General features: G+C 62.2%; 1 protein-coding gene across 3 annotated transcripts in view; it reads right to left on the reverse strand.

Annotated features, from left to right (window-relative positions):
• The window catches only part of ITPK1 (inositol-tetrakisphosphate 1-kinase), a 142,350-nt gene that overhangs the window by 16,883 nt on the left and 108,488 nt on the right, over positions 1–16,979 (reverse strand). For all 3 annotated transcript variants that reach the window (XM_002719591.6, XM_017349458.4, XM_070065554.2), the window contains 2 exons: positions 16,064–16,181; positions 72–170 (listed from right to left, as the gene is read on the reverse strand). In XM_002719591.6, the coding sequence (XP_002719637.1) occupies positions 72–170; positions 16,064–16,181 (217 nt within the window). The remainder of the gene's footprint in view (positions 1–71; positions 171–16,063; positions 16,182–16,979) is intronic.

Below are 16,979 nucleotides of genomic sequence, written 5' to 3' on the forward strand. Positions count from 1 at the left end.
GCGGCCCACGCCACCCAGACCCTGTGTCCAGCTTCTGCACGGCAGGTGCAGGCCCCACCCCTGGTACGTACTGAAGGGGAAGGCCAGGCCGTTTTGCTCCAGCAGCCGCATGGTGTCGTCCCCGCACAGGCTGGTGAGCTCCATGAAGGGTGGTGAGCAGATCCTGCCATCTGCGGAGAGGGCCGTCGGTCAGCACCGTTCCCCGCCAGCGCCCGCCCCGGCCCTGCCCCGGCCACCCCTATGGGGCAGCCCTCACGGCTCTCAGCCAGCGCCCGCCCCAGCCCTGCCCCGGGCACCCCCATGGGGCAGCTCTCATGGCTCCCCGATTGTGACCATCCCTGTCCCGCCCCGCCGTCCTGTGTACACGCTTTTAGTAGCATCTCTGTCGCTACACAACACACGTGATGTCTGCTGTGAGGAGCACAGCCCGGTGAGAAACACCCAGGGACTGACACCTACCGCTCCCCTGTGGCTGTCACCTTGGGCCTGACTGATTGACAGATCTCCCACACGGGGCACAGGAACCCAGGAACCCAGGCACCTGAGCCGTCACCACTGCCTTCCAGTCCGCAGGAGCAGGAGTGAGGAGCTGCAGTGGGCACTTGAACCCAGGCGCTCCAACGTGGTATACGAGGATCTTTACTTAGCTGCACCCCGAGTTTTAACTGAGCAAACTGGGGCCACTGCTGAACCCAGCGAGGCCTTTCCCACTCTGAGCTCTGCGAGCCTTAATAAATAGAGGACTGGGTGGTGTGGCCGGCTCTCAGCGTGTGCCTAGTGCCGGGCAGGGGCCCACGTCACCCCCACCGTGCAAACGCATCCTGTGAGGGGTGCGCTGAGCTCAGAGGGAGGAGAGGCTGCCGGGGGACACCGCTTGCCCCTTGCACGCCCAGCACGGCCCCTCACCCTTCCCCCACAAAACACAAGGGAGGCAATCAGGAGGCGCCCAGGCCACACACCGCCCCCCTGTCCCCCCCCAGTTCTGTCTCTCCTGCAGCCATACTCCAGCCCAGGCCCTGATGGCCGAGCCCTCAGTCTCAGGCGCCTGGCCTCTCCCTGTCCAGCACCCAGCCCCCCATTCCAACACTGCTCCAACCACTGCTTCGCTCCTGGGCCAGACCAGACGCGCTGTGTGGTATGAGCTGCCTTTCGAATCTTGCCACTGACTAGTCAACGGCTGCTTCCCCTTCCTGGATAAGACCACAGCCCCCTAGGAAGCGGGACCACCCTGGTGCTTCAGGGCACAGGGGCCAGGATGGGCTGAGTGTGAGTGGAACCAGGTAGAAAGCAAACCACACTCAACGGGCAAGGCGGCACCCCCAGAGCTTCCGGCTCCGCGGCTGGCTTAGCTGCGACCCAGCCTGGCTCAGCTCATAAAAATCAGAGCCAGGAGCCACACAGGGCAGGCGCAGTGTGTTGTCCTCCACCCTCCCCAGGCCAAGTCGGGATCTGGGCACAGATTCTGGGGGTTGCAGAGTTCTCTGGGGGCTCTGGGGGCAGGGGAGGGTCCGGAGCCTGCATTTGCCAAGCCCCTGGCCGATGGTGGTGTGGACCCTCTGCACAGGCGTTCCCTTAATCCCTGCCGGGCTGGGACAGCATCTGAAGGCACAAGACCAGAGCCAGAGGCCCCAAGAGCCAGCTGCTGCCCAAAGCCACACAGCAGAGCCAGGGTGAGGAATAGGACTGCCCCGAAGCCGGGGACGAAAACCCAGAAACTAGAGGCGAGGAAGAGGGGGTGGGCCCATGTGTGCGCCCCACCCAGGCTGGCGAGGGGACCAGAGGAGGTTGGCCGTGCAATAGGCTCACAGCTACCCTGTGGCCTGGCCCTAGCAGGAGCAGCGGGCGGGCTTAAGACAGGTGCTTGCCAGGCCTGGCAGGGGCTGGGCCCCACCCTTGCCCAGTACTCATGCACGGGGTGATTTGGAGATGCTGGGACAGAACAGGTGCCTCTCGGCAGAGCTTCCGGGCGCCTCCAGAGTGGATGAATCAGCTTGGCTTTGCGCCTTCTATGCCCACCCCCGCTGCCTCTCTCCACCCGGCCACGAAAACTTTGTCCCAGGTGACACTGTCATCTTCACGCACCTCACTCACTGCATGCAACACGCTGCCCCCACAGCTACACAGCAACTCATTAGCCACCCCAGGAGCCCCCCGAGGCTGCACTGCTGTCACCCCCATTTCACAGACGAGGAGACGGGGCACGGGGATGAGGTCCCTGCCTGGAGTCGCAGAGGCAAGGGCGCCCAGCTGGGACCCCGGCTCCCAAGTCCGTGCTACTGACTGTGGCCTCCCCTGTGGAAAGAGGCCCCTGCGTGGGGTCCCCAACAGCACGCCCCGTGGCAAACCCCTTGATACGGCAGCTTCAGCACGGGGCGGTCCATCAAAGCAGTGCCCCGTGGGAGAGGAGGCCCCCGCAGCGGCACTCGCCACGCTTCAGACGCCCACGGTCAGCCACTTTCCAGAAAGGTGCACACGTTCAGAAGTCGCCCGCTGCACGCCCTTCGGAGCAGGGCGCTCCTGCCAGAACCTGCCAGGACACGAATCTGCCCGCTGGTCACCGGGCAGCTGGGCTTGTGCTCAAGTAAATTTGGCCTGACTTAATAACGGCTCCAAAGAACAGGTGTGCAGGTGCTGACAAACTTATTACAAAATATTGGAAGAACGGTCCTGTTTGATTACTAATTATGGTTGTTACTCTCTTACTACGACTAATATGTAAATTAAACTTCATCAGAGCTGTGCACGCACAGGACAAAACCACATCATGTCTGGAGGTCAGCGCCGCCTGTGGCCCCGGGCATCCACGGGGCATCTTGGAACACACTCCCTGCCGATGGCGGGGTGGGTGGGGGATGACGCCTGTGACAGAATAAGGGACAAAGGCCACCAGATCATCTCAATTCATGCACACAAAGATCTGACAAAATCTAATACCGCTGCAGGGTGAAAACATGCAACAGGGGCTGGCACTGTGGCCCAGTGGGTTAAGCTGCCACCTATAGCACCGGCATCCCATAAGGACACTGGTTCAAGTCCCAGCTGCTCCATTTCCGACCCAGCTCCTATTAATGCACCTGGGAAGGCAGTGGAGGATGGCCCGAGTGCCTGGGACCCTGCACCCATGTGGGAGACCCGGATGACGCTCCTGGCTTCAGCCTGGCCCAGCCCCGGCCATTTGGGGAGTGAACCAGCAGGTGGAAGATCTCTCGATCTCCCCCCCCCCCCGTCTCTGTAACTCTGCCTTTCAAATAAATAAATAATCCAAAAACAAAACAAAACACCCACTGCACTACGGCTGGCCCTAACGAAGGCCACCTGCAGCCCCGACTGTCCCACAGCATCAGAGCCCCCGGGCAAAGCCTGGATCTTCTCCCCTGGAGTCAGGAACAAGACAGGAGGCCTGTTCTTGCCACTCCTACCCAACACTGCACTTGGGGGTGTTAGCCATGGCTTTAGGCAAGAAACATGAAATCAGCAGCATCCAGACTGTAAAGAAGGAAGGAAACTATCTGCAGAAATAGGATCTTGTATACAGAAAACCCCAAGGAACCCACCAACAGCAGTCAAAACCTGCCTGAGCTAGCAAATGGGCCCAGCACGGTTGCAGGATTCCAGACCAGCGCACAAAACACAGCTGCGTTTCTATGCCCCAGCAATGAACAATCTCAATGCGAAATTAAGAAAGTAATTCCACTAAACACTTAGGAATGACTTTAACAAGTGCAAGAATGAAACGCTGAAAAGCACATGTTGTGATTGGAAGCACTTAAAGACAGCTACAATAAAAGGAAAGGAACACTATGTTCATGGATAGGGGATTTCACGGTGTTGCTCAAGGGGTCCACAGACTCAAGGCAATGCCAATCCAACCCCAGCTTTCCTTCTGCAGGAACTGGATATGCTGATCCTAAAACTCTCAGGGAGACCAGGATAAGTACCTGGCTCCTGCCATCGGATCAGCGCGGTGCGCCGGCCGCAGTGTGCCAGCCGCAGTGGCCATTGGAGGGTGAACCAACAGCAAAGGAAGACCTTTCTCTCTGTCTCTCTCGCTATCCACTCTGCCTGTCAAAAAAAAAAAAAAAAAAAAAAAAAAAAAAAGAAAAAGAAAAAGAAAAAACTCTCTCTCTCAGGGAAATACAAGGGACTAAGAATAGCCAGAACACACTTGAAAAGAACAGGGTTGGAAGACTCACATTTGCCAGCTTCAAAACTTACTAGAGGGGCCAGCATTTTTGGTGCACTGGGTTAAGCTGTGGCCTGTGATGCCGGCATCCCACAGGGGCACCGGTTCAAGTCCCAGCTTCTCCACTTCTGATCCAGCTCTCTGCTGATGCACCTGAGAAAGCATCAAATGATGGCCCAAGAACTTGTGTCCTTGCCACCCACTTGGGAGACCCACATAATGTTCCAGGCTTCGGGCTTCAGTCTGGCCCCGCCCCAGCCACTGCAACCATTTGGGGGTGAAGCAGCAGGAAGATCTCTGTCACTCTGCCTTTCTTTTTTTCTTTTTTTTTTTTTTTAAAGATTTATTTATTTGAAAGACAGAATTATAGAGAGGCAGAGGCAGACAGAGAGAAGTCCTCCATCTGCTTGTTCACTCCCCAAATGGCTGCAATGGCCGGAGCTGAGCTGATCTGAAGCCAGGAGCTTCTTCCGGTCTCCCACGCGGGTGCAGGGGCCCAAGGACTTGGGCCATCTTCTGATGCTTTCCCAGGCCACAGCAGAGAGCTGGATCAGAAGTGGATCAGTCGGGACTCAAACCAGCCAGTGGCACACCAGTGCCACAGGTGGAGGCTTAACCCACTACACTGCAGTGCCAGTACCCTCTCTGCCTTTCAAATAAATAAATCTTTAGAACACAGTACGTATTTGTTTTAAAAAAAAAGCTTACTAAAAGGCTACAAGACAAGTTAGCATTGGCCTAAGGACAGACACAGTCACACGGACTCATGGAACAGAACTGAGAGTCCAGAAGTAAACCCATACACCTGTGCTCGACTGATTTTCTACGAGGATGCCAAGATAACCAACGCCAGAAAGAATATTCTCAGCAATGCTCCTGGGAGAACCGATGTCCCCATGCTGAAGAAAGGAGCCGGGTCCCTACCTCACACCGCACACAAAACTAACTCACGATCTAATCGGCAGAGCTGAAACCACCCAACTCTCAGAAGAAAACAGCTGCGAACCTTCCTCACCTGAGAACAGGCGATGACTTCTTAGCTAGGACACCAAAGCACAAGCAACAAAAGAAAAAAATCAATTTAAGTTGGAACCAGCAGTTGGGATGCCCTTCCTGGCTGGCTAGGGAGTCCCAGGGGCACTGCCACCACCTGGGCCCCACACGAGAAACAGCGACAGCCAAGACTCCTGCTCAAGCCGGGGTGCCAGCGGCGGCCTCGTCAGCAGCCTCTCAGTCAGAACAGAGCTGGGGCCTTCTCTGGAAAAGGCTGTGCTGCTTGCCTGTCCATTGTCTTTCTGGATGGGAGTGGGAGAGCGGCGGGCCGGCTGTGGGTCTGTAGTGTGCTATGTTCTTTTCAGAGCCCCCGGAGAAGTGGAAACATCCGGTCTCCGCGCTCCCCTCCACTCCCGATCGGAGACCGCAAAGCTGGACAGCCCTCGGAGATGGGCAGGGCCCAAGGGCACGCCTTCACTGTTCCCACAAGTGCAGAGAGGGGGCCAGGGGCAAACCGGAGGCTACGCAAGGACGGGGCAGGGGGCGAGCCGGGCACCTGCAGGCTGACCCCGAGCCTGGAGCTGAAGCCTGCGGCAGGGGGCCCAGCTGTGTTTTCCTCGTCTGGAGAACAGGAGTGACGCCTCCTAGAGCCTGCTGGGAGGCCTGGCACAGAACAGGAGCCCTGCTGGGAGACCCACAGAGGGGCAGGCAGGGGCTGAGTGGCGGTCACGTCCACCTCCAGCTTCCTGGGCTGGGTCGGGCCTCACCCTCATTGTCTGCATCCTCATTAGGACTGCATTTTCCTTTCTGGTTCTGTTTTTACTGAGGACTGCGTCTCTCGGCCACTTGACTGACAACATGTCCCAACAACGATGGACGTGGAAGTCTGCATCAGACTGGGCTGACGTCACAGCGTCTCGGGGCCTGGAGGAAGCCATCATGGCACAGATGAGACCAGCAGGCAAAACTGGGTGGCGAAAAAGAGCCTTGTTCTGCGAGCCGAGAGCCAGTCCAGCCGCTGCGCCCTGTGCCACCGGCCAGGCCACCGCCACTCTTGGATCCTCTTCCTCATCTGCTGCCCACCTCCCGGGCTGGGGCAGGGACACGGTGAGGCTACACCATGGAGGGCATCTGGAGACATGGGAACCACAGCCGGCCCCGCTTCCAAGGGGTCACTGCCCCCCCCCAGGCTGCCCAGCACAAGCCAGCTCCCTGCCCGTCCTTGCTGACAGAATGGGAGCAGTGGCCTTGGCACTGGGGCTTCCTCCAGAGCCTGAATCAACGCCCCAGGGGCTGTCGGTCCAGGAAGCCCCGCACTGGCACCCTCTCCCCACACAGCGCCTTTCCCCGTCACCCGCTCAGGCCCACCACAGCCCGTCTTCCAAAGCTCTCTGTAGTGAGGTACCTCCCAGCTCTTTTTGCTTTGTTTTTTAGATTTATTTTATTTATTTGAAAGACAGACTTACAGAGAGAGGTAGAGACAGAGATCTTCTATTTGCTGGTTCACCCCCAAAATGACCACAAAGGCTGTGGTTGAGCCAGGCTGAAGCCAGGAGCTTCTTCCGGGGCCCAAGCACTTGGACCATCGTCCGCTGCTTTCCCAGGTGCATCAACAGGGAGCTGCATCAAAGTGGAGCAGCCGGGACTTGAACAGGCATGCATGCGGGATGCCGGCTCTGCAGGTCGTGGCTTAACCTGCTGTGCCACGGCCCCGGCCCCGAGAAAGGGTTCTCAAGGCATGTGGAAGGTAAGACGAAGGCGGGGGGGGGGGGGAGGCTGTCCCAGCAGGAGGCAGGAGACACAGAAAGACGCAGGAAGGAGGCGTGTCCGTAAGCCAAGGAGGGGGCCTCTGAAGAAATCGACCCTGCCAGGTATCACAGCAGATAAAGCCACTGTATGCAATGCTGGCATCCCATATGGGTGCCAGTTCAAGTCCCAGCTGCTCCACTTCCTACTCAGCTCCCTGCTGATGCGCCTGGGAAAGCAGTAGAGGATGGCCCAAGTGCTTAGGCCCCTGCACCCACGTGGGAGACCCGGAAGAAGCTCCAGGCTCCTGGCTTCGGATCAGTGCAGCTCCGACCATTGCAGCCAACTGGGGAATGAAACTATGGGTGGAAGACCTCTCTCTCTCTCTCTTTCTCTCTCTCTCTGCGTAACTCTATCAAATAAATAAATAAATCTTCTTCTTCTTTTTTTTTTTTTTAAAAGAAGGGTCAGCGCCATGGCTCACTTGGTTAATCCTCTGCCTTGCAGCACTGGCATTCCATGTGGGTGCCGGATTCTGTCCCGGTTGCCCCTCTTCCAGTCCAGCTCTCTGCTGTGGCCCGGGAGGGCAGTGGAGGATGGCCCAAGTGCTTGGGCCCTGCACCCCATGGGAGACCAGGAGAAGCACCTGGCTCCTGCCATCGGATCAGTGCAGTGCCAGCCATGGCGGCCATTTGGGGAGTGAACCAACGGAAGGAAGACCTTTCTCTCTGTCTCACTGTCTATAACTCTACCTGTCCAATAAAAATAAATAAATAAATAAATAAATAAACCCTCTCCTCGACAAGCTTTCACAAGTGAAGAGAAACTGACAGATGTGCTGCCAGCACTGGAAACCCACAGAGGACGCAGGGAGGAGGTGGCCCGCAACGCCCACTCTCGCCAGCATGTGGCGCTGTTGGTCTGGAACAGCCCTGATGATGGCTATACCCAGGACTGGAAGGAGCCAGGTGGGCCAGTCTGCAAGCTCAGGTGCTCATGACTCATTCAGTGCCCGCCTGTCCAAAGTCACCTCTGAATTCCAGACAGGAAGGCGGTTCTGTGCACCCTGGGTGAACCACGCTGCAGCCTGACAGCGGCTCAGAAAACAACTCAAACGTGCATTGGCCACCGCCCAGCAGCGCCCGGCAGCGCAGGCATGGGCTGCTCCATGGTGGGAGCTGCAGGCCCGAGCCGGGACGGGAGGCAGCGGGAGACCCCATCCTCACCACCGCAGTGACGTCCCAGTCGCCTCCCCTGGCCCAAAGGCTGCAAGCCAGCGCTCTAGCCACACCCCTCCCGGGGCCCTCCCTGCCCAGGCCTGCACCCCACGGCCCTCCCCTGCTCAGATCTGCAGTGTGTGACTGCTCGGCTCCCACCGCACGTCCCCTCGCAGCTGCCACAGCTGTCCCTGAGCACTGGCTTAGGAAAGCGCCTTTGTCCACGCAGCCCAAGGGTCCCCCGAGGGCGGGACTGGATTTGTGGGGGAGCCTGGGTCACTCAACAAGGAAGGAAGCAACTGGACAGCAGGCACACGTCATGTGCACCTCTAGGCTCATCCACAGTGCTGGATGAGGTCGAATTCAAATACCGGGTTTTGTTTGTGAAGACATCAGATGTCCCAGCCCTGGAGCCACAAGCTCTGGGGATGTGGCGTGAGGGGCCTGGCTCTGGGAAACCCAGGAGCAGCAGACCCTCACCCAGTGCCTCCACCCCCACCCTGCTCCAAGAGCTCATGCAGAAGCCTCTGCGGAGCGCACAAGGGACTCGAGGCCCAGGCACCGGGTTCCAGTTCCGATCTCCTGTCTCACTGTGGGCCGGCCACCTGGTGTCCCTGTGCCTCACCCTGCACCTGCAAGGTGAGGGCGATAACACCCACTCCACAGGGCTGCTGTGAGTTCACACTCAGGGACCACGTGTGGCACACGGAGGGCACCAGTGGGCCAAGTGGGTTGCGGTTTGCCTCCCCCTCGCTCCCCAAGGCCCACCCCGTGACCCTGGGGACCACGGCGAGCCTGACCAGGGGTCCAGAGGGGCCTCGGGAGCTGGCACTGCCTGAGAGCCTCAACCCAAGGCTGCAGGTGTCCTCCCAGGCAGGCAGCCCCTGGGGGCGAGGCGGGAGGCGCTCAGAGTGGAGGGCGCCCCCCGGCCACGGGGAACCAGGTCAGCCAGGGCGAGCCTTTCCCAGGCAGGGCTGGGTGCTGCTCACCACCCAGTGTGCACGGAGCATCTGGGGACAGGGCCCGAGAGCCACAGGCAGACTGGTCTCAGGGGACGCGGAGGCTGCTTCTGCCTCCAGGTCCCCGACCACACCCGCGGCAGGCAGAGACTTCGGCAGACAAGGTCAGGCCGCCCCGCGCCGTCCGTTTCCGGTGTGATCTTGGGAGTTCAGGAGAGGCCGAGCGCCTGCCACACTCCCTCGGACCCCCAGCTCCTCCCTCCGGGTGGGGCGGTGAGCACCGTGCCCAGGTGGCCGGCCGGATTTCACCCTGGGCGTGTGGGGCTAAGGGCAGCCTGAGCCAGCGCCCACTGAGTGGGGCCCGAGGACACAAGGTGGGGCACAGGGAGGGGGGAGGGGGGAGGGGGAATCCGCCCCTCCCCCACCCCGCTGTGCTGGAGCTGGGGCCCTGGTCCTCCTAGCATTGGCTCTCCTGCTCCTTAAGGGCCTGGACTTGGACTGGGCTTACACTGGTGCTCCTGGGTCATTCTCCAGCCTCCAGCCGGCCTCTCACCGGCGGCCAGAGCACCCCATCCTGGCTCTCCGGCCTTCCTAAAGCTGCTGCCTCCCTACCGCCAGCAGCCTGACCCTCACTGGACTGCGTGGCCACAGGGGAGCTGCCCGCACCCGGGCGGGGTCACTGCTGGAGGGCAGGGACAGCAGGACACCACAGGGTTATGCCACGGGGATAGCACTTCCTGGCTGGGGCCGGTGGGGTCGGATGCTGCAGGCCATGGCCGGCTGGTCTCCTCCCATCTGACTCAGCGAGTGACCGTCTCCTCTCCCGGGCCAGACAGCCGCTTGCCCCCGAATGTTCGAAGTCCAGGAGCCGAGGAGCCAGACGCGGGCGCTGGTGCAGCCGCATACATTCCTGAGCCGCGGCAGGCTGCTGGAGACAGGGATTAAGTCCCCGCAGCTGCTGCCTGATTTACGGCCGCTTCCGGCCCCCAGGGCAGATGCTCGCTGCCCCCACTCGGCTTCAACTCCCCAAAGGCGGCCGCCGTTTTGTTCGGAAGGCGCTTTAAAGACGAGGTCTGCAGGGCTCTTGCTGGCGGCAGAGCCGGGCTCCTGGCCAGAGGTGACGCTCGTGTCCGCCACGTGGGCCGTACTGTCCAACAGGAGACCGTTCTTTGTTGGGAAGGGGCTCCGATGGGTCACTAAGCACCAGCAATGGGCAAGCACCGGGGAGATCCACTGGCGGGGGCGACACACACCAGAGCTGGCCACCTCGCCTACGAGCACTGGAGTGCAGCCCAGGGCGCGCTGGGGACCCACTCCCCCGGGGCAGACCGGCACGACCGCACTGAGCGTGCTCCAGCCTCCGGCAGGGTCTGCCAGCCTGCGGCATGTGCACAGTCTGTGGCGGGGATGCACCACTGCCCGGCGGATCCTACCCAAGATGCACAGAGATCGCTTTACCGCAGCCCTGCGTACAGAACTGGAGTGACACTCTGAGTCCAACATCAGCGAACACATGACAGGGATGGAGTATTAGACGGCCGTCAACAGGGCAGACCTCCGATGGCACTAAGTGGGGAACGTGGGTCATAGCGCAGCGTGTGTGTCTCCATGTACATAAGGGCCTAGAAGCACGGCTCAGAACTGTGAACGGAGGTGGCCTCTGGCAAGGTGAGGTTACGGTGAGGCAGGGTTAGGCCGGCAGAGCTGCACACAGCCTCGGGAGGGGGAGGGGGCTCCTCGTGGCCTTGGCCGGCAAGGCCCAGTCCCACTGTGTTTTGCTGACCCTAAGGCCCACTTCTTCCTGTCTTCCACATCTGAAACCGAGGTGCATCTCCTGGGATGGGGGTCCCTCCCGTGGCCCCGATGGCTTGCAAGGCCTGCGGGGCTCAGGTCTGCGGGAGTGCATGGCTGCGTCTCCGCGGGAACGGGCCCGCAGCCGTCCGCTGTCAGTCTCAGAGCCCCCAGGCCTGCGTCCTGGGCCACAGCGTGGGAAGCGAGGGGCTCGGCCCAGGCCTGGAACGTCCCTTCCTCTCCGCCAGGCTCCCGGCGGGAAGCTGGACCTGAAAGCCCCCGTGGGAGGAGCTGAGCTCCGGCTCCAGGCGGCAGGCGCGGACACAGGGCCGAGGCTGCCGGGGGAGCCACCCTCCCCACGTGCCCCTGTCCCCGTGCAGCTAGGCCAGGGCAGGGAGAGACCAAGGGAAGGGCCCCCAGCCAGTGCACAGGCAGTGAGGAGCCCATGCGGGAGGCCAAGGAGGGAGGGGTGGGGGAGGGCAGATGGACCCCGGCCCAAGCCCCCCTCGGTGTGTCTGGCCTCTGCTGCCCCAGCTGGGCACTGGCCAGTGGGCTGATGCTCTCAGGACTCCCGGGGGCTATGTCAGCTTGGGCCCCCTGAGCCCCCAGGGTGAGATGCGAGGTCGGCAGTGCAGCAGCAGGGGTGGCCTCTGGCCTGGACCCTCCTGCAGGGTCAGCGAGGAGCAGGCAGCTGGGGTCACTCAGAAACCCCGAACAAGCGACGTCACCTGTGCAGCCTTGGCGCAGAGGCTCCGGGGACCCCACTGGAAAGGGGGAGCCCCCCGCCAGCGCCAGGCCTGGGCCCAGAGCTCATGGCCCCATCTCACACCAGGCAGGTGACCCGAGGGGGACTCATGGCGGGTTCAATCCCAGTGCCCCGTACCACGGCCTGGCCCCCAGCTGCTGCCGGTCAGCCCCGGGCTGGGGGTAATACAGAGCCTGAGCATCACCCGGCTCTACAAACAAGGTCACCGTGCGTCTCAGACACCCCGAGGCCCAGGAAGCACCCTCAACAGGGCCCAGTCTCCCCGTCAGCCTCTGGAGCCAGTGCTCCTCCTACAGCCACCTGCTCCGGGGGGCTCGTCTGGGCCAGGCTTGGCACCCTGCTCTCCCCCACGCCAGACCCCTCAAGGGAGGGGGCATGCTGTCCCCTTAGCCCGGCCTTGTGGGCTGGGCAGGCTGGCACTTGGGGGTATGGCCGGTACCCAGCCCAGGACCCCTCTGCCCGGCCTGGAGCAAACATCAGCAACCCGGTGTTACTGATGAGTAATGGCTGCGACAGGGCGGCCGCAGCTGCGGGTCGAGCCCAGGGCTCCTCGGCAGGGCCTTGCTCCCTTCCGGCCAATGCGCTGCCGCCCTCGGCAACGACAGAGGGCACTGCTCCTCTCGGCAGAGCTGCTGGGCTCCAGTGGACACCAGGCCTTTCCCTGGCCAGTGCCACCTCCTGGACACCAGAGGGCGCCCCTGGGTGCAGTGCCGCTATCGGTGCCCCAGCACCTGGAGGTCCTGGGGACCGCTGGGCCCTGGGCAGCCAAACCCACACTGTATTTCCAGCGCTTGACGCTGGCTACGAGCACGCCCTGCGGGGGTGGGGCCCTACACCGCCCCGCCCCCCCACAGCTCTGGGCAGGTGACAGAACCCTCCTCGCGGGGTGCCCCAGGTTCAATGGAGAGCACCTGGTGCCCTGTGGCCGCCCGAGAGCGACAGGGCACGGACTGAGCCTCCTCCCTAACCCACAGCCCTGGACAGCCCACCTCGGGGGCAGCCCCCACATGGGAGGCAGAGGCTCTGCTGGGGGCCTGCTGCCCTCTCCTCACTTGGTGCCCAGATGACCCTGTCGCAACCCAGCCTCCACACAGCCTCCATGACGCGCCCTGGTTAAAGCCCCACCAGCCACGGGCACACGCTAGCCCGGCGGTGTGCACCACTCCCTGGGGAGGCCATCTGTCACCCCCAGAGGACGTGAGTGGGAACGGCTGGAGAAGGAGAACGCAAGAGCCCTCCAGCCCGAGGCCTGAGGCCCTGTGCACCTGCCACCCCCGGGGACAAGGACGCTGACCCAGCGCCCAAACAAGCCCGGGGCCTTCTCACGCGGGGCTTCGGCCAGCTCAGGAGCCGCGAGCGCCTTGTCCGGGATCGCTCACTGTGGGCCGCAGAGCCAGGCCTCGGCCTGCGGCTTCTCCCTCTGGGTCCCAGAGCCGGGCGGCAGAAGGGGCTGCCACCGAGGGACACGGCTCTGGTTTGTCCGTGCAGCCTCCTCCCTTCCTGCCCCACACCTGCACCAGGCAGTGTTTAGCTTCTGGAAGTTTCCACACGGGGTCTGATGGGATCCAGGCTCCGCGCTCCCTCTGCCTCTGCCTGCCCAAGAACTGTGGGCACTGGCCGGTCCCCACACGGCCACCTCCCAGAGCGGCCGTCCCTTAGGGGCTGCAGCCCAGGCACTCTGGGTGGGTCACTGGAAGCCCCCGGGGCAGCTTTGTTTCTGAGGCCCATCCCCCTCACGTGGGAAACGGGGTCCCAGCGCAGGAACCCACGTCTTGGATGGTGACACGGCACCCTGCCAGTGGTCCCCCAGGGCTCGCTGTCACCCCTTCTATGGGAGCAAAACTCCCGAATCTTAGCTGGGCCCATGGCCGTCCAGGCTAAGGGCTATGCATTTCCCTACTCCCTTTGCAGCTCATCCCGAGAAATCCAGCCAGTGATGGGGGAACAGCTTCCAGACCCTTTTCTCAAGAGATAATGAAGGCCCATCTGTCCCCATAGGCCTCCTTTTTCATAGTCTCCTCTCTATCCTGACGTCCAGACTGAGGACGGGGATGTGATGGCTGGAGGTTCAGCCGCTACCTTGGACCAGGAGGGCCGCCCTATGGACAGAGCCCGGGTACCTGCGGTTGTGCGCCGGTGCCAGGCAGTGTTCCTCGGGGGAGACAGAAAGGAAGCTTGCTCTGGTTTGGGGCCTCTGCTGACAGCAAAGTGAATGCCAGCTGCATGGGTGGGTGGACAGCCGGCAGGGACAGGCCCTGCTTCCCCTCCAGGCTCTGAGTTACAAGAGGCTGCACTCTGGGAACGTGCAGCCGAGCGGGCGCCACCCACATACCGGCCGCAGGATACGCAAACAGCTGAGGCTGGGTCCCTTGCAGCAGTGGGCGGTTCTGCACAGCGATGCTCATAGGGACGCAGATGGCCCACCTGTGCAGGTGCCCCATCCTAGAGCTCCTCCCCCTGTGCATGGCCCCCGCCCACCCCCATAGCAGAGCAGAGGACCCTGGGCCCAGCGGCCTCCCCAGCTGTCCCCCTGCAGCTGCCCGGGCACTCTGAAAACAGGGAGTGCCACCTTGGCCTGGGGACAGTGACAACTTAAGGGAGTCTCTCCAAGCCCCCTCTGCCCACACCAGAGCGCTGCTGTTGGGACTGCTATAATTATCCGAGGGAACTCAGCGGTAATTACGGCCATTTACAGTAAAGGGCTGGTGCCTCCGGGAATAGGAGGCTGGGGCGGGGAGCCCCAGGGATGCACTTCCGGGAAGGATCTGCACCTGCAGGGGACAGGGAGGGTCTCACAGACACGCCCAGCAGCAAGTGGGCGTCCCCCACGGCTGGGGGAGGGCTCCAGGCCGGCTCACGGCCGGCCGCGGTGAGGAAGATCCAGGGTGTGCACTTGGCCCACACACCCCGTGCTTCCTGCCAGCTGCAAACCAAGCCTGCTCGCAGTGTGGTCAGCAAGTTCTCGCCCAGCCTACGAGCCCTCAGTTCCTGGCTCCCGAGCAGAGGATGCCTGGGATGGAGAGTCTAGGACCCAACAGGGCAGGCTCTGGCCAAGGCTCAGCACAGGCAGCCCCTATGGCTGGGCATGAGTCCCCGTCCAATGCCCAGACCCCCGTCACCCCACAGCAGGATACAGGTACGGGGTATAGGTAGCTGTCTCCTGACTCGGCAGGCCCCCGTCACCCCACAACAGGATACAGGTACCGGGTACAGGTAGCTGTCTCCTGACTCGGCAGCTCAAACACCTGTGACTGCTGCCCAAGGACAAGGTCCCTGCCTATAGCACGCCCACGTCAGCTCACGCCGCTGCCCTGCCTGGGAGCCCCGGGCCCCGAGCCTCAGTCCCTGCCACCCCCGCCCCAGCCGCCGGGGACTGTGTGGCTCCAACACAGTGCAACAGGGGCAGAGTCCTCCCTGCTCAGTGCTCCCACCGCAGACCCCGTTCCTCCCACCGCAGACCCCGTTCCTCCGGCCTGCAGCCCAGAGGAGACTCCTTGGCCAGGCCTCCGGCAGATTCCCAAGAGAGGGCCAGGGTCCTTGCTGCACCCATGCCAGCGGCTTGCTAGGTCCAGGGCCTTCTGGCCATGGATGTGGAGGTTAAACCTAGGAGCCAGGAGCCGGGCTGCCTGCCTGGGAGAGGCTGGCCTCACCGCCCACAGACTGGGAGGTCAGCAGGTCTGCTGCGTGCCGAGGGGCCCCGCGACCCGTACAAAACACGAAGGACCACCACTGAGGAGCCCAGTGAGGGGCAGAGGAGAGGCCCCAGGAGAGGGTCCACGGCACGCTCTCAGGATGGAGGCCTGGCACGCAGGCTGCGAGCCACACGGCACCCACCAGGCCCCCAGCACGGGAAACGAGCGCCCAGGTCAAGGTGCACATGGACTGGGTTCCTGCTGGGTTCCCGCTAACAACATCTCCCCAACAAGTCCTTCTGAGAGACCAAGCACCTTGGAAGGGAGCCTTGACTCTCCCAGAGCTGCCCGGCTCCTGGGGGGGAGGGAGGCGGGTGTGGCGGTGAGACCCCCCGGGACAAGCGCCTGCACCGGCGAGGGCGGCCCTGCACCCACGAGGGCGGCTCCCGCCCCACAGCGGCACACCCCCCCCCCCCCCGCCGTGTTTGACTCAAGCCTCCTGCCTTCAGTCTGCCTCCCTCTTCCGGTGGTCACCCTGCTGGCTGCCCTGCCCCACTCCTGCACCCCAAGCCCCAGCACGATTGCATTGCTCCCCCAGGCTCAACCTGGCAAAGTGAAGCCCTTCAGAAGCTGTTGGGGCTGCTCTCCCACCGAGCACCCTGACCCTCTGCCGATCGCGGGAGCGACCACCAGCCCACGGAAGCCAACCGCTGCCTGCCCCAGGTGCTCAGAGACCAGGCCCGCCCCCTGCCGGGACCACCCCCGGGGCTCTGTACCTTGCATGTAGGCCTCGATCTTCCGGATGAGCTCGTAGGACTTGGAGCGGTCGAGCAGGGTCCGGATGGCAGGGAGGGGGTCCAGGATGATGGTCTCGGGGTGGGCCTCGATGTATTCCTGGAAGCACAGCACACCCGCTCTGGTTAGGGGCGGGCAAGGTGGGGGCCAGGCCTGATTTCTGTTTAGGCAGCACGGGGCCTCGCTGGAAGCTTCCAGAAGCAGCTGGCACTGCTGTGCCTGATTCAGAGTGAGCTTTGGGGGCTGTGAGGTCAGGGCCTGCCGGGTCAGGCCACCCAGCTGGGGACTCGGCCAGGCACCCACTGCCCCACCCAGCCCTCAGCCTAGGCGGTCAGCAACGGTGAGGGGAAAAGATGCCCACAAGGTGTCTCTTTTTAAGATTTTAAAGATTTCTTTATTTACTTGGAAGGCATAGTTACAAAGACAGAAGGGAGAGAGGTCCTCCATCCACTGGTTCACTCCCCAAATGGCTGCAAAAACCGGGGCTGGCCCAGGCTGCTTCTTCCAGGTCTCCCCCGTGGGTACAGGGGCCCAAGGACTTGCGCATCCTCTGCTTTTTCCCAGGCACATTAGCAGGGAGCCGGATTGGAAGTGGAGCAGCCAGGACTCAAACCAGCGCCCATATGGGATGCTGGCACCGCGGGCCACGGCTTAACCCACTGGGCCACAGTACCAGCCCCTACATGATGCTTTTTTTTTTTTTGGAAATGTTATCAACAAAAGCAAAGACCCACATGACCACTTCCTTTCCTGGGACCCGACCCGACTCTGGTTCCCCAGTGAGCATTTTCACCAGCACTGCACACGAAGTCCGCGTGTGGACTCGGGTGTGGACTCGGTCTCCCCCCGTACTTCACGGCACAGTACAGGGTCAGGGGCTCCTCCCTGCCGCCTCCT

Source organism: Oryctolagus cuniculus, chromosome 20, assembly GCF_051225735.1.
Source record: "Oryctolagus cuniculus isolate XC-2025 breed Fujian yellow rabbit chromosome 20, ASM5122573v1, whole genome shotgun sequence".
NCBI lineage: Eukaryota > Metazoa > Chordata > Mammalia > Lagomorpha > Leporidae > Oryctolagus > Oryctolagus cuniculus.